This window comes from Pelecanus crispus, chromosome Z (genome assembly GCF_030463565.1).
Source record: "Pelecanus crispus isolate bPelCri1 chromosome Z, bPelCri1.pri, whole genome shotgun sequence".
NCBI lineage: Eukaryota > Metazoa > Chordata > Aves > Pelecaniformes > Pelecanidae > Pelecanus > Pelecanus crispus.
The window spans coordinates 68466481-68487435 of NC_134676.1; the positions used below are offsets into that span (position 1 = coordinate 68466481).

General features: G+C 38.7%; 2 protein-coding genes across 4 annotated transcripts in view; both read right to left on the reverse strand.

Annotated features, from left to right (window-relative positions):
- The window catches only part of TNFAIP8 (TNF alpha induced protein 8), a 71899-nt gene extending 69551 nt beyond the window's left edge, over nucleotides 1-2348 (reverse strand). Inside the window, exon 1 of the mRNA XM_075726342.1 lies at nucleotides 2335-2348. Within this exon, the coding sequence (XP_075582457.1) occupies nucleotide 2335 (1 nt within the window). The 5' untranslated portion in view covers nucleotides 2336-2348. The remainder of the gene's footprint in view (nucleotides 1-2334) is intronic.
- Nucleotides 2349-3401: 1053 nt separating this feature from the next.
- DMXL1 (Dmx like 1) overlaps nucleotides 3402-20955 on the reverse strand; it is a 77582-nt gene continuing 60028 nt past the window's right edge. For 2 of the 3 annotated variants that reach the window (XM_075725933.1, XM_075725932.1), the window contains 11 exons: nucleotides 19728-19790; nucleotides 17724-17810; nucleotides 16914-17035; nucleotides 16656-16797; nucleotides 11873-11933; nucleotides 11177-11304; nucleotides 10913-11005; nucleotides 10347-10438; nucleotides 9396-9448; nucleotides 7444-7661; nucleotides 3402-7042 (listed from right to left, as the gene is read on the reverse strand). In XM_075725933.1, the coding sequence (XP_075582048.1) occupies nucleotides 6818-7042; nucleotides 7444-7661; nucleotides 9396-9448; nucleotides 10347-10438; nucleotides 10913-11005; nucleotides 11177-11304; nucleotides 11873-11933; nucleotides 16656-16797; nucleotides 16914-17035; nucleotides 17724-17810; nucleotides 19728-19790 (1284 nt within the window). In that variant the 3' untranslated portion in view covers nucleotides 3402-6817. The remainder of the gene's footprint in view (nucleotides 7043-7443; nucleotides 7662-9395; nucleotides 9449-10346; nucleotides 10439-10912; nucleotides 11006-11176; nucleotides 11305-11872; nucleotides 11934-16655; nucleotides 16798-16913; nucleotides 17036-17723; nucleotides 17811-19727; nucleotides 19791-20955) is intronic. The other variant, XM_075725934.1, reaches the window with a different exon arrangement.

A 20955-nucleotide genomic window follows, 5' to 3' on the forward strand; every position in this document is an offset into this window, starting at 1 on the left:
AGAGGGCCTACAGGAAGGATGGGGACAATCTTTTCAGCAAGGCCTGTTGTGACAGGACAAGGGATAATGGTTTTAAACTAAAGGAGGACAGACTCAGACTGGATATAAGGAAGCAATTTTTTACAATGAGGGTGGTGAAGCAGTGGAACAGGTTGCCCAGAGAGGCAGTGGAGGCCCCATCCCTGGCAACATTCCAGGTCAGGTTGGACGGGGCTCTGAGCAACCTGATCTGGTTAAAGCTGTCCCTGCTCACTGCAGGGGGGTTGGGCTACATGATTTCTAAAGGTCCCTTCCAACCCAAAGCATTCTATGATGCTATTCCCACCTCTTAGAAAATAGACTTCCGGGATGAAGCAGTAAGGAACATCCAAACACCTTCTCCTAATACTTGAGTAGGTCATTCCCTTGAGGATGTCTTCTCATCCCCCTCATTATCATTTTTTAAATGAGGCAAAGGTAAAAATGTACCCTGTTCATGTAAGATGCAGTACATGCATCATGTGCTTGTTTATTTAAGTTAAAAATGAGGTCTGCAAGCACATGATGTTACATTTTTGCAATATTAATACATGGCAACAATATAATTTGCATGATGAGGAAGGGAACGCATTCAGCCTAATTTCAAGTTATAAGAGCTCAGACTTGCACTGCCTCCAAAGTTTACTAAAATGCTCACTAATCACTGCAGGGGAGAAATAATAATCAGAACCTTCCAGCACAGTGAAACAGAGATTGCCACCAAAAGCCATTAAATGGCAGAGTTATAAGCAATGCACAATGCCAATGGCTTTTCCTATGTTTTTAAACAACATCCATCTAATCTAACGTGCTTCCCACCATGGGAACAGGAGGAGTGTCCAGGATCAGGACTCCATCTAGGTGCGGTGCCTTCACAGACACAGCACAGCCTGAGCTGTGCTGCCCCTGCAGTAGACACTTTGGGTCTGCCAATAAAGAACAGTAACTGGATCTCACAGCGATGCCCACAAGCGATTAGGTTCAGACCAGTAATGCTTTTCAGACCCAACCTGCGGTCTGTGGCAACCGAAAGGCTAGTCTGCTGTTGCAAGGGCTGCAAGAGCTCAGCTCTGCTATCAGCACCTTTCAAAGCAAATTTCCTATTTAGAGGTGACAAGAGATAAGCAGATGTGGCAGCAGTCAACTCAGCCAGTGAGTGCAACCAACAACTCCTCTTCGTTGTGTCTGACTGCTAGGAGTTTTGACCAGGTAGTTTGTAATGTGAGTAGCTTCACTAGTTGGTTACAAGAAATAATTTGCAAAGGAACATAACTGAAACAAGACACGTGCAGAGCAAAACATCGTTTGGACTGCATTTTGCTTTACCATTGCGTATATGTGGTCAAGTAAGATTGTGAACACGCACCTCTGGAGACATGCAAACCTCCAGCATGGAAAGTCTGACCATCCACACTTCTAAAAGGGAAAAGCCCACACTGAACGGTGATCTCTCTTATTTAATTAGCAGTATGTAAACAAGGTGCAAACTAATTTTACTGGAAGAATCTTTGCTAGCCTTATTTCAAAACTAAATTCATGCATCTCAGAAAAGTTTGTTTTCTACCAGCACCATGCAGAATTCAACTGCGTTACCACAGTTGCTGCCTCTGCTTCAAGAACTACGGATCTCTTTTGTGCGTGCTCAAGCACACCCGGACGAGGCGGGGGGCTGATCCCGGGCGAAAGCAGGAATATTTCTGAAAAAAGCAGAAAACTGCCCCGCTGCCCGGCAAGAGCGACCGAGGGAAGACGGGCAGCCAGGTTTCCCCGAACAGAAACCCACGTACAGCTTTCACCCAAATGCATTTTTGCGGGACGAAACTCTCAGCGCAGGGCTTCTGGGCAGCTCCCACCTGGAGAGCCGCTCCGAGGCGCTGCCGGGGCTCCGCCGCGCCGAGAGCCGCCGGGGCAGGAGGCGGCAGCGACGCGACCCGGCCCCGGCCCCGGCCCCGGCCCCGGCCCCGGCCCCGGCCCCGGCCCCGCGGGGGCTTCCCGAGTCCCGCCCCGGCCACCGCACTTGGCCCCCGAAGCTGAAACCCGACCAACTCCGGGCGGCGCTGGCAGCCCAGCTCTGCTCCCCAGCCAGGTCCGCCACCTGCGGCCGCCGGGCAGCCAAGGCCGCCCCCTCGGCGGGGAGGCTGCCGGGGCACCGCCGGGCCGCCAGGCCCCGGCCCCGGCCCCAGCCCGCCCCGCCGCTGAGGCGCCGCCGGGCGCAGGCCCGCCCCGCCGCGGCCGGGGCCGCTGCCCTCGCCCGCCCCCTCCCGCCGGCTCGCAGGGGAAGGGGCTGCCCGGCGCGGCGGGAGCGGCGGCACTTACTGTGTGGGCGCGGGGCGGGGGCGGCGGCGCCTCCTCCTCGGGGCTGGCGGCGGGAGCGGCGGGAGCGGCGCGGCCGAGGCGGTGCGGGCAGGCGGAGGCAGCCCCGGCTCCCCGCGCCGCGGGGCGGGGCGGGGCGCGGCCCGGGCGGGCGACGGGCGGCCCCGCTCTCCGCGGCCCGGCGCCGCCGCTCGCCCTGGGGCGGGGGGGAGAGGCCGGGCAGCGCCGGCGGCGGGCAGCGCGTCCCGCAGGCCGGGCCCCGCGTCCCGCAGGCCGGGCCCGCCGCCCTTGGCTCCGCGCAGCCTGCGCCGCCGGCCCTCACCTGGGCGAGCGGCGCGCACGGCGCCGGGGAGCCGCGGCGGCCGGCCGAGCGGGAGGCCGCTCCGTCAGTGCCTCCCCCCGGGCGGGCCGGGAGGAAAACGGCGCCCGGAGAAGGCGGGGGGCTCAGCCCGCCCGCAGAGGCAATCACAGTCTCGCTGCCAGAGTTTGGGGTGCGTCTTTTCTTGGCTTGCTTTGCTGCCGAAGTTACAATTACTGCAAGGGCAAACCCCAACTAAATTGTTCTTTAGTTCTACAGAGCTGTATGTTGAGGTATTTTTAACTTCGGCAGCAGCTTGCTGCCTAGTAACTACAGCAGGGCACTCATCTTTCTATCTCTTCTAGGGGTGAGAAAATCGGAGACATGCAGCTCCCCAACAGCTTCACGGGCTTTCAAGTTTAAATGAAACAGACAAGGGGCTAAAAAAGTTAGTTGTGGAAGAAGATGACAGAAAGCACCACCACCGCATCAGCCTCGTTCCACTGAGAAATTACTTTGAACTGATTACCACTGATAGTTACGCACTGGATTTAAAAACAAACCAAAACCCACACATGCACAGAAATCCCCAAAACATCAAAAAGCTAACAGAAGGAAAGCTAAGCCATGAAAAGCTAAGGCATTAAAAAAAAAAAAAAAAAAAAAAAAAAAAAAAGCAAAGAAAGATCAAAACCGTGTAGATTTTAGAGCTATAAATCGGGAGGAATAAGAAACACCAAGAAACTTGGTAAATCAATCTCTTTATTTTATAGAAAGTAGTTTGACCAGTGTGCTGAACCTGCCATTAGAGGTGGTTTTGCTATTTTTAGTAAAAATAAACATCTGAAAAAATCACCTTGGAGAACATGTTGTCTCCAAGCTCACTTCCTTTTAATCACTGTTGCTTTTTTGATACCTATTGCGACTAATCTAACGCTGGGTGCTCTTAAGAGGAAGGGAGTGGTACCTAAAGTACAATATCTCAACAGTTTATTTCCTGTAGCTGGTAGCGAGGTTCCTAAAATGCAGCAGAACATGTATAAGCTCACTTTGTGCCACAGCAGCGTGGTACAAAATCTGCATCTGTTCCACTCTCCATCTTTCTCCATAAATATCCTGCAACATCAGCTGTCAGCTGAGAATTTTCTGCTTAGAAGTCACACAGCAAGCCAGTTTAAGTACCCAGATGGCCAGAGTTTTAACTCCCACAAGTTACTGAAGTAACAGTAAAGAACTTGGATCATATATCTGTTTGAGGTAAGTGAATCAATTAGCAACACAAGAATGACACACTCTGATTGCATTATGTATTACTACATAGACAAACACAAGTCACAACTGCTAGTCTATGATATTTAAAAGGGACATTATCAACTACAAGCTAAGTAATTTTGTCTGGATGTGGAATTATTGTTGATTAAACAACACTGTCAGTAAATGCAAATTTTATGTTCGATTTCTGCACGTGGCTACTTCAAGCACAGAACCCTGGGTAGCCACTATTACCCTTCTGTTTGAGTAACTTGCATAGCTACAGGGAGAAAGCATTAGTCACTGGAGAACAAAAGTCAGTGGAAGTTGTTAAGGGCAACAGCTGTTAAGAGTTTTGAGTTCAGTTTTTCCCTAATGACAAGACTTAAAGTTGAGAGTGTCCCTTTAAAAGTTTTGGATACAACAGAAGTTAACTCATTTTGATTCCATCATTAGAATAAAGCTACCAATAATTTGACTTACAATAATTGTTAAACATCAATGAACATTATACAAGCAAACAAATGATTTGTAAATGAAGTAGCAGCAACATGGAATTCTAGAAGGTTGAGTTTCTGCAGGATTTATTGGAAAGATTATGAAGGTGTGGCAAATACATTGTGATTTTACATAATTTAGTTTTGAGAGTAGCTTATGGTAACTATAAACATTATTGAAAATACCTGCTCACAGTCAGTACTTTTCTGGAATAAGCGTAAATTTGCCAGGATTATTCATAGTGCAGCTCTACTCAGAAAAATGACAACATTGTATGTCTTGGCAAATTACATATAAAATCTGCTCAGTTCGCAGATGATAAGACAGCTTTTTGTGATTGCCAGTACAATAAACTGAGCTTGAAATATTAAAGCTAACAAGATATAAATATTTAAAGACAAAACATCAAGGACGTCATTATATAATGTTGCCATGATTTTTGCACATGTAACTTTATTAGGTCAGTGGGTGCATAAAACTAATGCATGTATATAAGCAGCTATAAAGTCAGGGTTTCAGTTGATTCTCAAGGAGTGTGCTACTGTTAACTCCACTGTATTCCTTCTTTCATAAGAATAAGGAATATTAGAAACTCAGTCACTGAGCAGATATGACATATGCATTGGGCAAGTCTATTTTGTAAGGTGGTGTCACTTTTAGTCAGTCACTTTTCTGGTCCATCACTGTACTTAAACTGTTTTGATACCAATTTTGATTTCAATCTGTAAGTGTTGTGGAAGAACAATTACAATTGAATCACTGAACAGCTGTACCAGTTTGAAAGGCTGTCACATGTTTCTTCATGGCAAAATATTCACATTCTTTTTATTGCACAATTTGAAAATTCAGGTTATGTGCATAAAAACCTTCATAGTGTTTGCACTGCAACTTGCGAAACATACATTTAAAATTACCTTAATTTTACAAAATCTTTTTAAACAGTTTTATATTCTTAAGATAAAAGCATCCTGAGAATGTTACAAAGCCCTTCATTTCTGCTATGCTGTATTTATCCCCATAGTTCCTAATTTGACAAGTTTATTTTACAGTTAATATCTTGGTGCTATATTTCACAAAATATCTTTTAGCAAAAAGTACACCATTGGCATTCAAGTAATCCAGCCTCACATCTAATTTACAAATTAAACCTTTGTCAAGCTCTCAAGTCATGAAAAGTAAACCAAAATACTTACAGAAACATTTTTTAGCTGACTAAAAAAATGTAAAGGCTTTGTGCATTAATAGTTTGGTCAAACATTTAAAGTTAAGCAGTTTAATATTTTGGCAAAAAAAAATCCAACCATCCTTTTCAAAACTTTTTTCTTTCATTTTACACCAGATGTAAACATACAGTACAAAGACTGACAGTATTAAAGTACTTTGCTGTTGAACTTTTTTCCTTTTTCCTTTTTTAAAGTACTTAGGAAAAGCAGACAAACAAGAATGTAAGTGCTAAGAATGAGCTGAGTATCTTTGGGCTAAATAAAAGTCTTACTGGAAAAAATGTAAAAATAAATTAGTTGTTTTTTTCCTCTACAGACATGTAAATAAATATTCTTTGAAGAAATTCTAGTGCCATATCCTAAAGCAGTATCTTCCTGTATCTTTTTGATCAAGACTAAAGCTTCACACATAATCTTGACTATTTTACTAGGAAGATATCCATTAATATTTACATATTTTTGTAAAGGGAGTGTTCAGGGTTAAAAATATATTTCTTTTTAAAAGGTAAGACTGCCATCCTGATGGCAGTGATTCAAGCTATAGAACAGAAGACAAGTTACAGAACATCCTTCAGTTTCTTATACCCTAGATTAGAGGAAGGAGATCAGGCAAGTTAGAGAGGTAAACAGCCTGGATTCCAGGAATGGAGACAAGACAGTGGCTCATTATATGAATGCTTGCATGGCCAGGAGTATCTACTTATACAGGCTGTGTTTCTCTTCTACACATAGGTATAAGTTTTCATTGTTGGCTGACTAAAGTTGAGAAGAGAGACAGTTATGGTTGCCACAGTGAAAGAGTAAAATTATCTAAGGTTTCCATCTAGTCAAAGAACCTGCTTTTAAGAAGGTGGCCAAGTGTTGAATATAAGTAGAGGCCATGCCCAGATGGTACACTCCAGGTGGGAGTGTTAACTACCTCAAAAGGAAGAGTAAACCACTTCAGCAACATCTTAATAATATTATAAGTATATAATTTGGAGTCATGTATAGTTTTTACTTCAGGCAACAATCAAAATCTGAAGGACCTTGTTAATTTTTAAGGCATCAGTGCATCAGGGACTAAAAGCTCCAGGTAATAAATACGGGGGAGGGGTGCAGAAAGCATCTTTGTGGCACAAGCTATCATTGTGTATCTGCTTTGTTGGCTAGTTCCAGGAAGAATATTTTCAGGGATGATAGAAGGGGAATGTTATGCACTGTTCTGAGAAAAATATTAGATCATAAATTTCACATCATTTTTTAACACATCATTTAAAGGGCTAAATCTATCAGGCAAGATTCTCATCTTTACTGTTCCATCAGCACCACAGGAGAATATGTGATTTGCTGGTCCTGTCTCAATTTGCATGACTCCTGTCCCAATGTTTCTGAAGAGAGACTGTCGAGAATGCTCATTGATGAAAGTGTGAAGAAGATTAAACGTACATAGACTCCATACCTGAAAAAGCATCAAAACATCAATCTCTTATAAGGATAATTGCCACGATCTTAAAATTCACCAGTAATGAGTCATGGAGAAATTGGACTGTAGTTTGCATGCATTTTTCTGACATTAACTGTAAAAGAAATGCAGCAATCTGTAATGACACATCTATAGAATATTAATACTTGTTTTCTATAATAAGGAATATATATGGGGACTAAGGTAAGATGAACTAAAAGGAGGACTGCAAGGTAAGACTAACATTTCATGACTGAATTAGTAGATGTGAAAGTCAGGGCTGAGAACAAGTGCAGAACGTATGACATATCTGATTATTCCACTCCTATGCAGGATTCTTTCTTAATTTACACATCATCACCATCTTCATCTCTCTGCTCCCTCCCCCTCATCAATACCTTTATGTTGCCTTCAGCAGATCCTGTGACAAAATACTCTTCTGTAGGATCGACAGCAATTGCTTTGACTGGAGAATCATGACTCTGGAGTAACTGTTGCTGCTGTTTTTGGCGAAGATCAATTATACATGTAAAGCCTTTTCTGCCTCCAGATAGTAACAGCTGATGTTTTGGAGCATATGCCAGCACAGTTGCTCCGCTATCGTGACATATAAAAGCTGAAAGCCAAAGCAAAGTAATTTAAATAAACACACAGTACTAACTTCAATTTCACAGTACTAACTTCAATCTTCCATCAGCCTCTAATGGTTCAAGACAGTAGCAACAGTGAGTTTGATGCTGTCATCCAACTGACCACAACCATTTGTTGCAGTACCATATATACATAAGCGCAGGTTCACATCAGACATCCTCAAGTTGCAGTATTCTCAAATTAAGTAGTTACAATCTGTATTAAAAAAACTTCATATCCTTCTTTCTGTCCCTGTATAACCACAAACTATTAAGCCCTGACCAGAAACAGATTATTTTCAAACTCTCTAATGCTTGTTATTTTAAGGCATATGTTTCCTGTAAGAATTGTCCTCCTAAATTGCCCGAGTATCTGGTAAGTTTCCACTGGCTGTTTTAATTTGCTGCTTCTCACATTTTTTTGGGTATGTCTACTCCCCCAAATGAGTGGGGGAAGTCAGTGAAGATTACAATTATCAGAACAAAGCTCAGTATGTCTGAGACTAGACACTATGAATCCTAACATGTGGCATGTAGTATACTGTACTTGTAGTTCAAAGGGTTCTCTAAATCTATGTTGAGAAATTCCACACATCTCACACATACACTTAAGCATTCACCACATATCAATTACAAGGAGTTCACAAGTCCTCTCTCCGAGCCTAATTCTGTATTTCAGACATTGAAATGTGTTTCTTTTCCATTGCAACAGAATATTAGTAATAAAGTTACTGAAACCCTGCTAAATATTTACTACATCTCAAAAAGCATACTTATAGGAATAATTCTTCTAAAGCATTTTTGTAGTACCGTATGTAGGTATCTATACATGTGCACACTCACAGAAAGCATTTAAAACATTCCACAGTATTTGGCATAATACAGAGAAGTGTCATAGAACTGGACCATCTTCAAAAGCAAAAATGCACTACTTTACAAATATAGCCGTAAGTTCATCTTTTCATTCAACTCTGAAAATTACTATATGAGATCTTATTTGTACATCTGCTTGTTCAATACATTCATAAAAATTCAACTAATATTTTCTAGAAAATTTGGCGTGTTTATTCAGAGAACCATTTTAGAATCATGGCTTCTCTGAGGATAGGATTTTCACAGAGGCAATGAAATACTTAACAGTTCATAAAAAGCATGTCCTCTCATATTGTCCAAATAGATAATGTATCTGCAAGTGCCCAGTGCTGTTGTTGTAGTACCAGTATTTGGTCTAACACTTAACTGATAAATTTTGAGTGGGGCCTCCCTGATTTATGAGTGCAGACACAGCCATAGGAACCTTGAATTGAAAGGTGTGGATGCATATCCTGCAAATACGTATCTCATAACTGTGCTAAAAACTGTAGTTTTGACAGTGTTATACCTATTGTCTTCTCAACATGCTAGTCACTAAAAGCAGGAGTTGCTCGGAATCTTTTGAAAAGGAACAGAAATTATAGATGTCTGGCTGTCAGGAGTTGCAGGTGCAAAGATACAAGGTGTGCAAAGGAAGGTGCTCATGTCCATGAAACCAATTATTTTTATATAGCACTAAATCATTTCTCAAGAATCTGTTTTTATATTCCAGCTGGTGCACTCACACAGGACAGTGAAGATGTTTTACCGCTAGTATTACTTCCCACAATAACATTTCTATTAAGACAGACACACACAAATATTTTTTTTACCGTGATCAAATATTTTGCTGGTTGTAGTTTACTTACCATGCACCAAGCTATTTGTAGGTGAAACCAAAGTATCCCAAAGACAAATATTTCTGTAGGAAAAATATGATTCAATTCAGCAAGAAATATTCTAAAGTATTTTAAACACTTGAAAGCTTTCAATGATTACTTTTGAGCAGACCCCAACTTACTTTCTTAGTTATACAGGTACTGCAAGAACATGCCCTCTACACTATCATTCTACGACTCGTTATTCTCATAAAGGATCCACACTGAGATTACAATCTTTTGTAGCTCAATTCACCTGAATGTTAGCAGGTTTTGCTATTTCTTGATCAAAACTTAATTACAGAAAGTAAGTGTGAAATGAAGAGCTATGCACAACTCCCTATGTCTATAAAAATAATTTAAGACAGGTTAATATGAACAGAACAAAATAGTTCAGTTGGAAGGGACCAACAACGATCATCTAGTCCTACTGCCTGACCACTTCAGGGCTTACCAGAAGTTAAAGCATGTTATTAAGGGCATTGTCCAAGTGCCTCTTAAACACTGACAGGCACGGGGCATTGACCACCTCTCTAGGAAGCCTGTTCCAGTGTTTGACCACCCTCTCGGTAAAGAAATGCTTCTTAAAGTCAAGTCTGAATGTCCCCGGGTGCTTCTTCGAACTATTCCCACGTGTCCTGTCACTGGCTACCAGGGATACCAGGAAGAGGAAATCAGCACCTCCCTCTCCACTTCCCCTCCTCATATGGAACACAAACAGAGGATTGTTTGTATGTGAGGTATGAAACCTCCTTTAATAGGCACATGGAATTTAGCTGCAAATATTGCTTCTCTCCCCCTTCCGCAAAGAAAGAGAGCAGAAGTATGCATGTTGCTCTTAAGGTGCTTAAGGAGTATCATCAAAAAAGTGTGGGAAGGAGGAGGGAAGGAGAGAAAACATGGCACCACTTCATTTTTATGCATTACCACAGCAGTTCTTACCTGTTATCAGAAGACAATCCTGCTGTGGCTATCAAAGATGATGAACTGATGAAAACAAAGTCATTGGCTGTTTTGTTATGACATTGCCAGGTCTGAAAAATTGCAGTTTAGAAATTATTAATTAAAAGGAAATGGATTTTGTGTAAGCATGAAATAATTAAGCTTCCTCAAGAAGGTGAGCTGTTTCAAAAACAATTTAAAGAACACAGGATATAAAGACATGTGTATGCCTTCTGATACTCTTAATTTTTCACGGAAGTATATATATTCTCCAGTCCTGCATTATTGACAATTAATTAACAATTGGCAATTACTGAGAAGTCTCAAAGAACATTAAAGTTATTTCAGATCTAATATTGCATTTGCTACTCTCTAACTTAGTAAGTATGATTAGGATTTAAGAACTTGTCTGTCATACGGATCACAGGATGGCAACAATATATTATTAAATCTTGATTAATACTGGTTATCAACACAATCCCTGCCCTCTCAACTATTCTAAAGGGGGAAGGAAATAAGAGAGCACAACACCAAGCTTATAGAAGCAAATTTAGTTTTCAGCTTACCAAATACGGTTTAGGTGAAGTTCCAGTAAGCGGGCAACATTTCCAATTTGTTTGATATAAACTTATATATCCATCAGCATCAACAATTCCAAACTGCAAAAAAGATATATTAATTGTAAATACATATGTAAGCATTACAGAGAAATTATCACAATTCAAAGAAACTAATTTAGATCTGAAGAATGTGATGTTTCTGCTAGTTTACAAATATATTGGGGGGGTTGGGAGGGAAGAGGGTAAATACAGAAGCATTCTGTCAGTTACCTTATTTCCTTGGTAATTGAATCTCATTCGAGTTACCCTTGAGTTGCCACCAGATCTAAAACATGTGATTTGCTGTGCATGACCCCATTCAAACATTCTTACACTACCATCTTGAGCACCTGTCAGGTCTGCAACAGAAAATATTTACATGACTTTTCACAGGTGTTGTAGCAGTTGAGCAGGAAGGTTTCTTCCAAAGTTTTAAGAGATCTCACACCACCTCACAACGTCCTCAAAATAACTAGTGCCACAATATGAGCCATTGTGCCTAGCATACTGCAGGAATAGTGGTTATAACTGAAACTTAAACCTGTGCTATTGAAACCTTATTGAACTGTACTTACTTATTATTTAAGAACTGTATTTAGACAGTACTGAAATATGAAGCTATTTACTTGGAGATAGTAATGTATCTTTTTCCTACTATCTTTCATCCAAGTCACAAATAAAACAGAAATACAGTAATTTTTGGTATAAAAAGTATCACTGTTTCTAAAGGCTATTCTGTATCCCCCGGTATTATTTTATTTGGAAATGAAAAATAGTTTCAGTAAAATAGGGCTTATAAGCAACTTTTAAAACATGTAATAGATTGCTGTGCTAGTACAAAATAGCAGCATACTAAGAAACAGGGCCAATAAGTAAATATATAATCTTTAGATAACTTTTTTCTTTTTTTAACAAAACTGAACTTACAATATGGTAATGTTGGATGGGAAGCCATTCTTCTGACATTATTAATAGCCTTCTTGAGCATCTGTTCAATATAAAAAGTAACAGAAAATAATTAAACAATACTACTGAACAAAAAACTTACTTAGTGATCGCAGAGAGTTGTTTCCTATCAATATTCCTACTGAAAGCAAGTATGGGGTTTAGAAATTCAGATAGAAGTCAGTTTCTTCCAAGACTAGTGTAGATGTTAATAACTTTTGCAGCTTTATACATCTAGGTAAATATTAACTTTTTGCTTCAGAGATTTATGGATCCAAATATAAACACTCCTTAGACTGCAGTCTTACCTCTTTTCTTGCCAATTCCTTTCTGATTCCATTAAATTTATTGGAATATTCCTGAATATTGTAAGATAAGCAAGAGAGAGGCAGAAGCATGTAAAGAAAGAGGTAAACAAACTTTAACAGATGTAAAAAAAAAGGAAGGAATATATTTATTTTCAAGTCTAGTTAATTTATTGTCATTGATTGAAAAGTGCTTATTTGTGGCCATCCAGAATAAGCAATACACTTAGCAACTGGTAAATAAAAAATTCTTCAAAAGCATTTGTAATTTTGCAAATACACATCCAATGGATTTTCAGCAGCACTTTTTGTCCCTAAATTCCAAACTTTGCTTTGAGCAAGGTACATTACCAAGAATACTGTTTTCCTTAGTTGATTAATTTCTAACTGGGAAGAGTTCAATCTATAAAGAGGACTGGAGACATTGGACAATTAAGATAAAAATCCCATCTAATTGAATCAGAAGTCCAACCCACAATACCACAACTGGACAGAAACGGTAGGGATTTTTTCATCAGGGAAATGCATCTGTATTTTCCTTGCATATGTCTTCCTTTTTTTTTTTTCTATTAATGTACAAACTTAAGTTTTCATTCTGTTATTTCTGATTAGTTCTCATCAAAAGCATCTGGGTACTCTGAGGACTGCCCTTCCTCAAAAAATTTTTGGATTGAGTTTGCTCATGCATGTTTTATTTGCCTAAATATTTGAGAGAGAAGAGGGCATAAGTTTGTATTTGTGCCAGGTGTTAACTTTAAACGGTAACACAAGTTTGTTGCCAGAACACTCACTTTCAACACAGCAGCTTGCCACTCGCTATGCATCAGTACCAAGCTGGCACTGAACTACTTTCATAGAATCATTTAGGTTGGAAAAGACCTTTAAGATCATTGAGTCCAACCGTGACTTATCAACTGCTATAGTTTTATACAGTATTTTGCACTGCTTTGTCACTGAAACAGTACATGGCGAATCAAGTATTTTAAGTATGCTATTGTCCCCTGGCCCCCAATCATACCAGGTGTCAACTGGAAAAACATGAATTGCAAATTTTTACTTGCTTCATATTACTAAATATGATCCAAAGAGTTGAAAAGCAATGTTCTCCAAATTTTCAGTTTGCAAACAAAAAGGGCGAAAACACTTGGAAGGGAAATAAATTATTTTCTTGCTAAAGTTTCCTGGGGTTTGGATTAGTGGAGTAATTGCAATCCTTTTGCTTCCATTTTGGAAGCAGATTTAGATCTTTCAATTCTTAAAGCTTTATTATTTGTTGAAGAGAAAGACTTATCCCTCCTGGTTACTCAAATTTATTTCAAAACACTTCCCTGAAGATCAAAAATAAGATTTTCAAATACATATTTTCCTTTTTTTTTTCTGTAAGTACTTTAAATGACAAGGAAAAAAGCTCAATGGTTTGGTAAAACATTGGTGAATAAAACAATATATACATTATAAGATTTAGGACAAGACAACAGAGGACAAGACAACAGAGGATTATATTCTTCAAACATTAGTGCATATACCAATCAGAAAATAATTACAATACTTTGCTCTCTAAACTTACAATTTGTTTCTATGTGTGTGTGAAAGAAAAATTATTCACGCTTACTCTATTTCTTCACCAAAACGAAGGGCTGTGTTGAGTTTTACAGCTACTATCTTTTACCTAGAAGTCAATGGAAATCATATTCCTTCATTCAACAGATAAGCATGCATCATCATCTCCTGACCCCTACTGGATTATGCTTTGGAAAATGCATGCCTACAAAAATGTGCCTTTGAAAGACTGCTAACATAAATCTCTGGTGCAGCGTCTCTGATTTAGAAACCAAGTATCATTATCAAATGCAAATACTTCCATTACCAATGTAACTGACATCTGATACTGCTAGTTTCTCCTTAACAACAGATGATGGCTAGAACACTGCTTTGTTGGAGAGTTGAGTGCTTTGGGCCTAATGTACAGTAAGACTGAAGAATAAAAAAGCTTAAAATCTGACCCACAAGTTATTACACTGGTAAATATTGGTGTCAGTCATACTTGTTTGGAAGACAAGCTGCTGAACATTACCTGAGTTTCAAAGCTGACAGTATGTACTATTCACTTCAGTTCTCTCTTAGAAACACCTCCTGTAAGAACTGTGTAAACACACTACTGAAGGATCTGGTGGTGAGCCTCCTTACTTACCTTGTACGAACTGCATAACAGGAAACAGTGAAGAGTAGTAACAAAAAACCTTAGAGCTAATAAAATGTTAACTGCCTGCGTATCATAAGGCCAGTAGTTTCCCTTGTTGATGGAAGTGAAGCAAAGACAACAAGACTGAAAAGCCAGTAACGGTAAAGAACAGTGGGCTGTATCTACTAAACAGGCTGCAAATTACGGAAAAGCAAAGATAGGAACAAGGATCAAAAGCAGTATGCAAAGGAACAAAGTAACAAACAGCAGCAACAGAAAGATTTGGTGAAGCTGGTTTTCTTCCAGATTTGGGTCCTTCCACAGTAACATTATTTCCTCCCAAGAATCCCTGTCTTCCTTCATTTACCTTGTCCTTCATTCAGTACCTTTGTTTCCCCTCCCTAGCAGGCAGGTGTCATTGTTGCTACTCTACTCTGCCACAGTCAAACACTACACCAAACAAAATTTAGGTCCAAAGTTTAACAGCAAACACATTCAACACAAGCATAGCCATATATCTTTACGTAAGAAAGTTTCACTACATATAAAATAGAAAGTCATGTAAGAATAGTTTACATTAATAGATTATGTAATTACTTTGTTGAGAAATACACAAACACACACAAATTGTACATATATGTGTATATCTATATAAATGGAAGTGAGAGGAGAAAGTGGCAAAGTCATTCAAAGAATACTGGCAAAAGAGACCTGATCATGATACCAAAGCTGCAAAACTGGCAAATAGGATCAGCGGTTTCTAAATAGAAGGGAGAGGTGTAGGCACTGGCAGAATACCTACTTCCACGTGTGGATAACATTATCGTTCTTATAATGCTTATTCCTTATTTACTCCTCCTAATCATAAAATATTTTTAAAGATCAACTACAATATAAATTAATGTATGGGTCTTTCATTCTGGCACCACTTATGGACTTGCTCTGAGCTGTTAAATACCACAAAGTGCAGCCAAGTCACAAGACTTAATGCATTAAGTTATCCAGGAAAACTCCACATCTACATGCAGATAGGATGAGAGATATGGATGTCCTGTATGACCATTTCATTCCATTTAAGTGGGTCCAAATAAGCATCTCCCAGATAACTAATCAACAGATCTGCATTATTAGAGAGCATCTATGCTGCACAGGAACTAAGGTAAGTATGTCAATGGCCAGACCAGAATTATCATTTGATCTGAATTAAATCTGAGCTAAAATCTCCTTGCTCAGGGCCAAGCTTCAATCCAGACACAGAATCTATTTCTAAAAGTAAGAGCTACCTTTGTGCAGGTATCACCTCTATGATCACAGGGACCAATTTTCTCATGTGGACACAGTCACACTTTACTGGGTGTCCCTCACTCTAGTGTCTTTCAGAAAAGCCGAACACTGAAACTGATTATCTCCTCTAAAACATGGTCTTCAGAAGTGAGACATTTAATAATGCTACTAAGCAGAGTTATGGCAAAACTGTGCCGCACTTCAAAGACAGAGCTGACAGCAGCTTTGGAGATAAACAATCATACATCAGCGTGACATGTAGTTCAAACTATGCATGACAGTCAGTTGCTCATGTTTCTGCAGTACTGCCTTCCTCATTTTTCTTATGAATCCCCATTTTTCCCAAGTTTAAGTTGCTCATTTTCCAGAGTTTAATTTATTTCATTTGAAGCCTCTGTCCTGCCAGTGAAATCTGCTTTAGGAGTTCATTCACTTTCCTTTCTGTAATACAGGCTCATTATTAATATACAGTGCACTACAATGGTACTTCATGCTAGAGCAAAGCTGGTATTTACTTTTAAATAAAAACTGGAATACTCTGGAAGTCAGAATGAAACTTAAGATTATATTTAAAATAAAAGCTACCTTGGTATTTCATACAAATATTTCTACCCAATCTTTATGAATTTATATCCTGAAATCTCCTGAATATATACTTTTTAGGTACAGCATTTGGCCTCAAGTCATTAAGAACAATTTAAGCTGCAAGCTCTTACCTGAACCCTGATTCTTTAATTTTAAACAATGTATCTTAAGTATAGAAAGTATATATGGTTTGACTAAAAACTTTGCTTGCTTAGTTGTTGTAGCTAAATTCCATGCAGTATTTTAACTTATTGATCAAACAATTATAAAAAATTCCAGCACGCCTTGATTACACAGAAAAACTACATTTGCTTATATGCTAATTGTAAAATATAGCCAGCAACACTGAACAGACAAAAGCAGAGAAGTAGACAGGGTATATAAGGCTAATATTTGACAAGTGACTTACCACAGATGCACCCCTGCCAGTTTGTGTACTACCAAGCCAAGGCATATTGATAGGTGTGCCGGGATTACTATGAGTGTAAGGAGTGGTTCCCTGAACATTTACCAGATCGTCACGAGCATGTATAACTAAGAAATCATCAGCCCTATAAATGAAACAACATTATAAAGTTAGATTCCAAACAACAATATTAAATACCATGCTTTATTACACTGATTTATACACAGTCAAGCTGTGATGTTGGAAACACAGAAAGTATACCCTTTATTTTCTATTTCCACATCATCATCAACCCAGGTATAGATTTGTGTAGCTAAAATCGCAGAAACATCTAATTCTTGAATGTCATGACTCGATGCTATTGCAATGCAGTTCCGATTTGCCTGAAAAAAAGTAACACACACAAAGGCAGATATAAAAGGAATACTCAAAAAGGTGGTTTTTTTGGTTTTTATTTTATTTTATTTTCTCTGGTTATGGTACAGTTGTTCACAAAAATATACACTTAATCAACTTACAAGACCCAAACATTTATGTCTACAAATCTATATACTTAAACTGTCTAAACTTGACATTTCCCTTTTAAAAATTTATTTGCATCTGGGATAGCATCACACACTATTTGTATTTTATACCTCTCTCAAGAAGCTCTAATTTCTCCTTGCTTTCCTCAGAGGATAAACAAGAGGTAACTATACTACAATGCTTGTAACCCAGATCCCCTCCTCCACTTCTTAAGGTTTAAATGGTTGAACAGGAGAAGAAGAGATGAATTCCTGGTTGTCTTTGACAGAAGGAAAAATACTCCTACACACAAGCTTGAAGAAAAAGTAGAGGCCACCTCTTCCTTCTCTCAATCCATTGCACAGTAGAAAAAAAATACAGTTTGTATTAGAACTGTTTAATTATGAAAAGAAAACTATGAAGTGCTTTAGAGAAGGAAGTGCTAAGAGTTCAAGCTGCAGCAGGATGGCTGGCAAAGGATATCTCACCCATTCACAATGGGACTACCACCTGTTTATCAGGTGGAACTACAACAAAATTAGATTATCCTACCTCCTTTATACTCACCTTATTGACTGCAAAAGCAGTAATGATGTCAGATTCTTTATGGATTATTCTTGCCTTGCCTCCTGGGTATCCCAAATCTGTTTCTATCTGTTTTTAAAAAGTAAAGCATATTTAAATGCAAATTTCTATGCAACACTGCTTTTTACTGGAAGTACAGAAACCAAACACTGGATTTGTATGAAATCTCATGTATTTTTTTCTTAATTTTAATTCCAAGACATCATGACAAATAACACCTGTAATAATTAAGTAAACCTGTTTCGTGTGTAATAATCAAGCTTCCCACTGCCATGCTGAGGTTACCACAGCAACACAGAAAGCGTAATTTTGTCACGAAGTCACAGTACTGTGTTCCTTCTCAAGTTTTTCAGGAATGCTGAAAAACAGCGAGGCTGCATGCACACTTAGGAGTGTTGATAATAAAAAATTGAGTCTTGGCATGTTTTGTTCTTTTTTTTTTTTTTTGAAGTTTTAATTTACTAAGTCTTTTCATACTCTTAGCAAACACTTTTTGCCACTGAGAGTGATGAAATTGTCCAAAAGAAGGTGCAGACAAGATCTTGAACAGGAAAATAAATCTGAACTTTGTCAGCTTGTCTATTCACCATTCTCCACAACTGCATAAATCTGGAAACCTTCACTTTCCAGTACCACAGACGTTTTACTATCACATTTTCTTCCCCCACCCCCCCCTTAATGTGAACTAATGTTATATTTGAATCTTGTCTACCTTTTTGTATTTTAGAAATGCATACAGGTATATGCCAGCACACAGCAATATTCTAAACTCTACCAGCACTGTAGTACTCCTGTTCAAAATTAAAGAGCTCAGCATTGCAAGTATTAAACTGATAGACTACAGACTGCAGTCTCTTGTACTTATAATATAATTTTGCAGTTTAAAAAAATGGCATTGCCAAACAAATGGTGACATAAAAATTCAAACCTGAATTATAAATGTCAAATTTTGTATTTTCTTCAAAACATGAAGAATTATTCCAGAACTACCATTTCCCAGCCTCTCCCCTTCAATTTCTTAATTCTCTGGTCTTCAAAAGATTTAAACAGGATATTTTAGTTGAAAACCAGCAAGATGGTACTGTCAAAGAACTGCAAACAGTCTTTTTCAAAGTGTGAGAAAGTCTGTAGCTGTTATACATGATGAAGTAGAGTATCTTTTTTTAAGATTAAAACAAAATTTATACTCTGGTGATCTTATGCACGTAGAACTGCACCAAACTGTAGTGACAAACGGATACAAAAACATGACCTGTGTTGTGTGGTAAACAAACCCGCATCAAATTAAGATTATTTTTTCCCCAGTCAGTTCTAATTACCTACTTGCTAATAGTGCTTTAACACGTAATAACAACAAGGTAGCTCACAGACATCACAAGGTGTTCTCATTTCTGTCTTCTCACTAGTTTTGTAAAACAATGCTTGAAGAATACAGTATTTGTTTGCATTTCTAGGCATAGTATCATACCTTTCTAGTCTCTCACACCATCTTTCAAGAAAGTTGCTATAAAGTTGTTACATGGGTCCATTGGTCACCATCTTAACACTAAGGCTCAGTAAAAATTTTCCGTAGCAAACTAGTATCATGCTAAGAAACTGCTCTAACTTCAGTTAACCACCTTCACTTACAGGGAACTATTCCAGCCATCTCATACTGGTGAAAGCTCCTGTATGCACTATGTTGCCATAGTACTACTGAATTCTCGTCACTTGGGCAAATCTCAACCTCAGCTCTTCACTTTGCCTAGCTATGGAATTTGATAATGCATATTGTTCTTAGCTTCAATCCAGCTTTCTAAGATACATTTAGTTTCAGATAGGCTCTACAACAAGACTAGTTTAACTCAATCTCTTGCAAAACTGAATTTTTAAGGTTTTTTTGCTATGTCAGCAAAAATTTTTTAAAGGGAAATCAGCACCATTTCAAAAAGGAGATACTTCATAATGATGTAAGGTCTAATTACTTTGAGCATTACTACTGTGTACCTTATTGATGATGGGCTCCTCCACCACAGAACTTTTCATGGTTTCATTGTGCTCCTCTAATGACTTCACCAAGGAAAGAACCACCACAGAACAAAGAATAAAGATAAGACATAACACACAAGGTATCAAGGAAAACCTCAATTCCTTGTTGTCTACCCTAACACAGAACAATTGAAACACAACAGCATGTTTGCACACACACAGAGATATTTTATGTAGTAACAGTAATTACCAAATTCTAAACTCTACATTCAGTACAGAAGAGTCTGATTTACCTATTCTGTACTGTAACAGCATCTTGTCCATCTCAAAAGTCAAATTTCTTGGAAAAGTAAGCAATCTCCACTGACATTTTATCAGTAACAAGAGGATACAAAATAAAACCTACACACCTATGCTGTGTAAGGTTGTCAATGATCCTACTTGGAAACATATAAAGCACATCTGAAATATTCCAAAATACCTTTCCATACAGCATAGCAGCATGGCTGCATTAACATAAGACATGATCAGAAATGGTGCATCTTCAAAGGATAAGACAAAAGGAACAATTTACCTTTTAACTGCAGTCTGTAGTGAACACAATTAGCCACAAATACTCAAACAAGCTAATATTCTAGTCATGACAGGACAAAGATTAGCTCATACAGAACTCTCTGCTGCCATGGTTTTACTAGTCATAAATACTCTTTCTCCTGCATGTCTAATTTGTTCAGATCTGCTTCTTTCTTCTACATTTCAGCTACTCCACAGGTTTTTCTGTAACAGGTGATTCTTTTGAATTATTGGCAATAGGTGTGAGTGAGAAAGAAAAGGAGCCACTAAAGAGGGAGGAAAAAACCCCAAACTCCACGACAGAACCACAAGTTTAAAACATTTAACTGAATCTGGAACCTGGAATCCAGCTAGACACTGGGACAAGTTATCAGGGACAGAAATACTAACTGTTGTATGACCATTTTTCTTATTAAAATTGAATCATAACATGATAGAAACCAGTGGATAAATCCCGGATTACTATGGTAGGGACAAACTCAAACTTTGAGAAATTTGATTAGGTTACTAGTTTTAAACTTCGAAATTTTAAAGTTTGTCATTCTTTTTAGCCAGCTTTTGTACTCATCTTAATGAAGAGGCTAACTGTAGCTAAGTGGTATTAAGTGTCAGTCTACAGTCAAAGAGTGATTATTTTTGTTTTCAATGAAACAATGGACAAATATTTTTAATA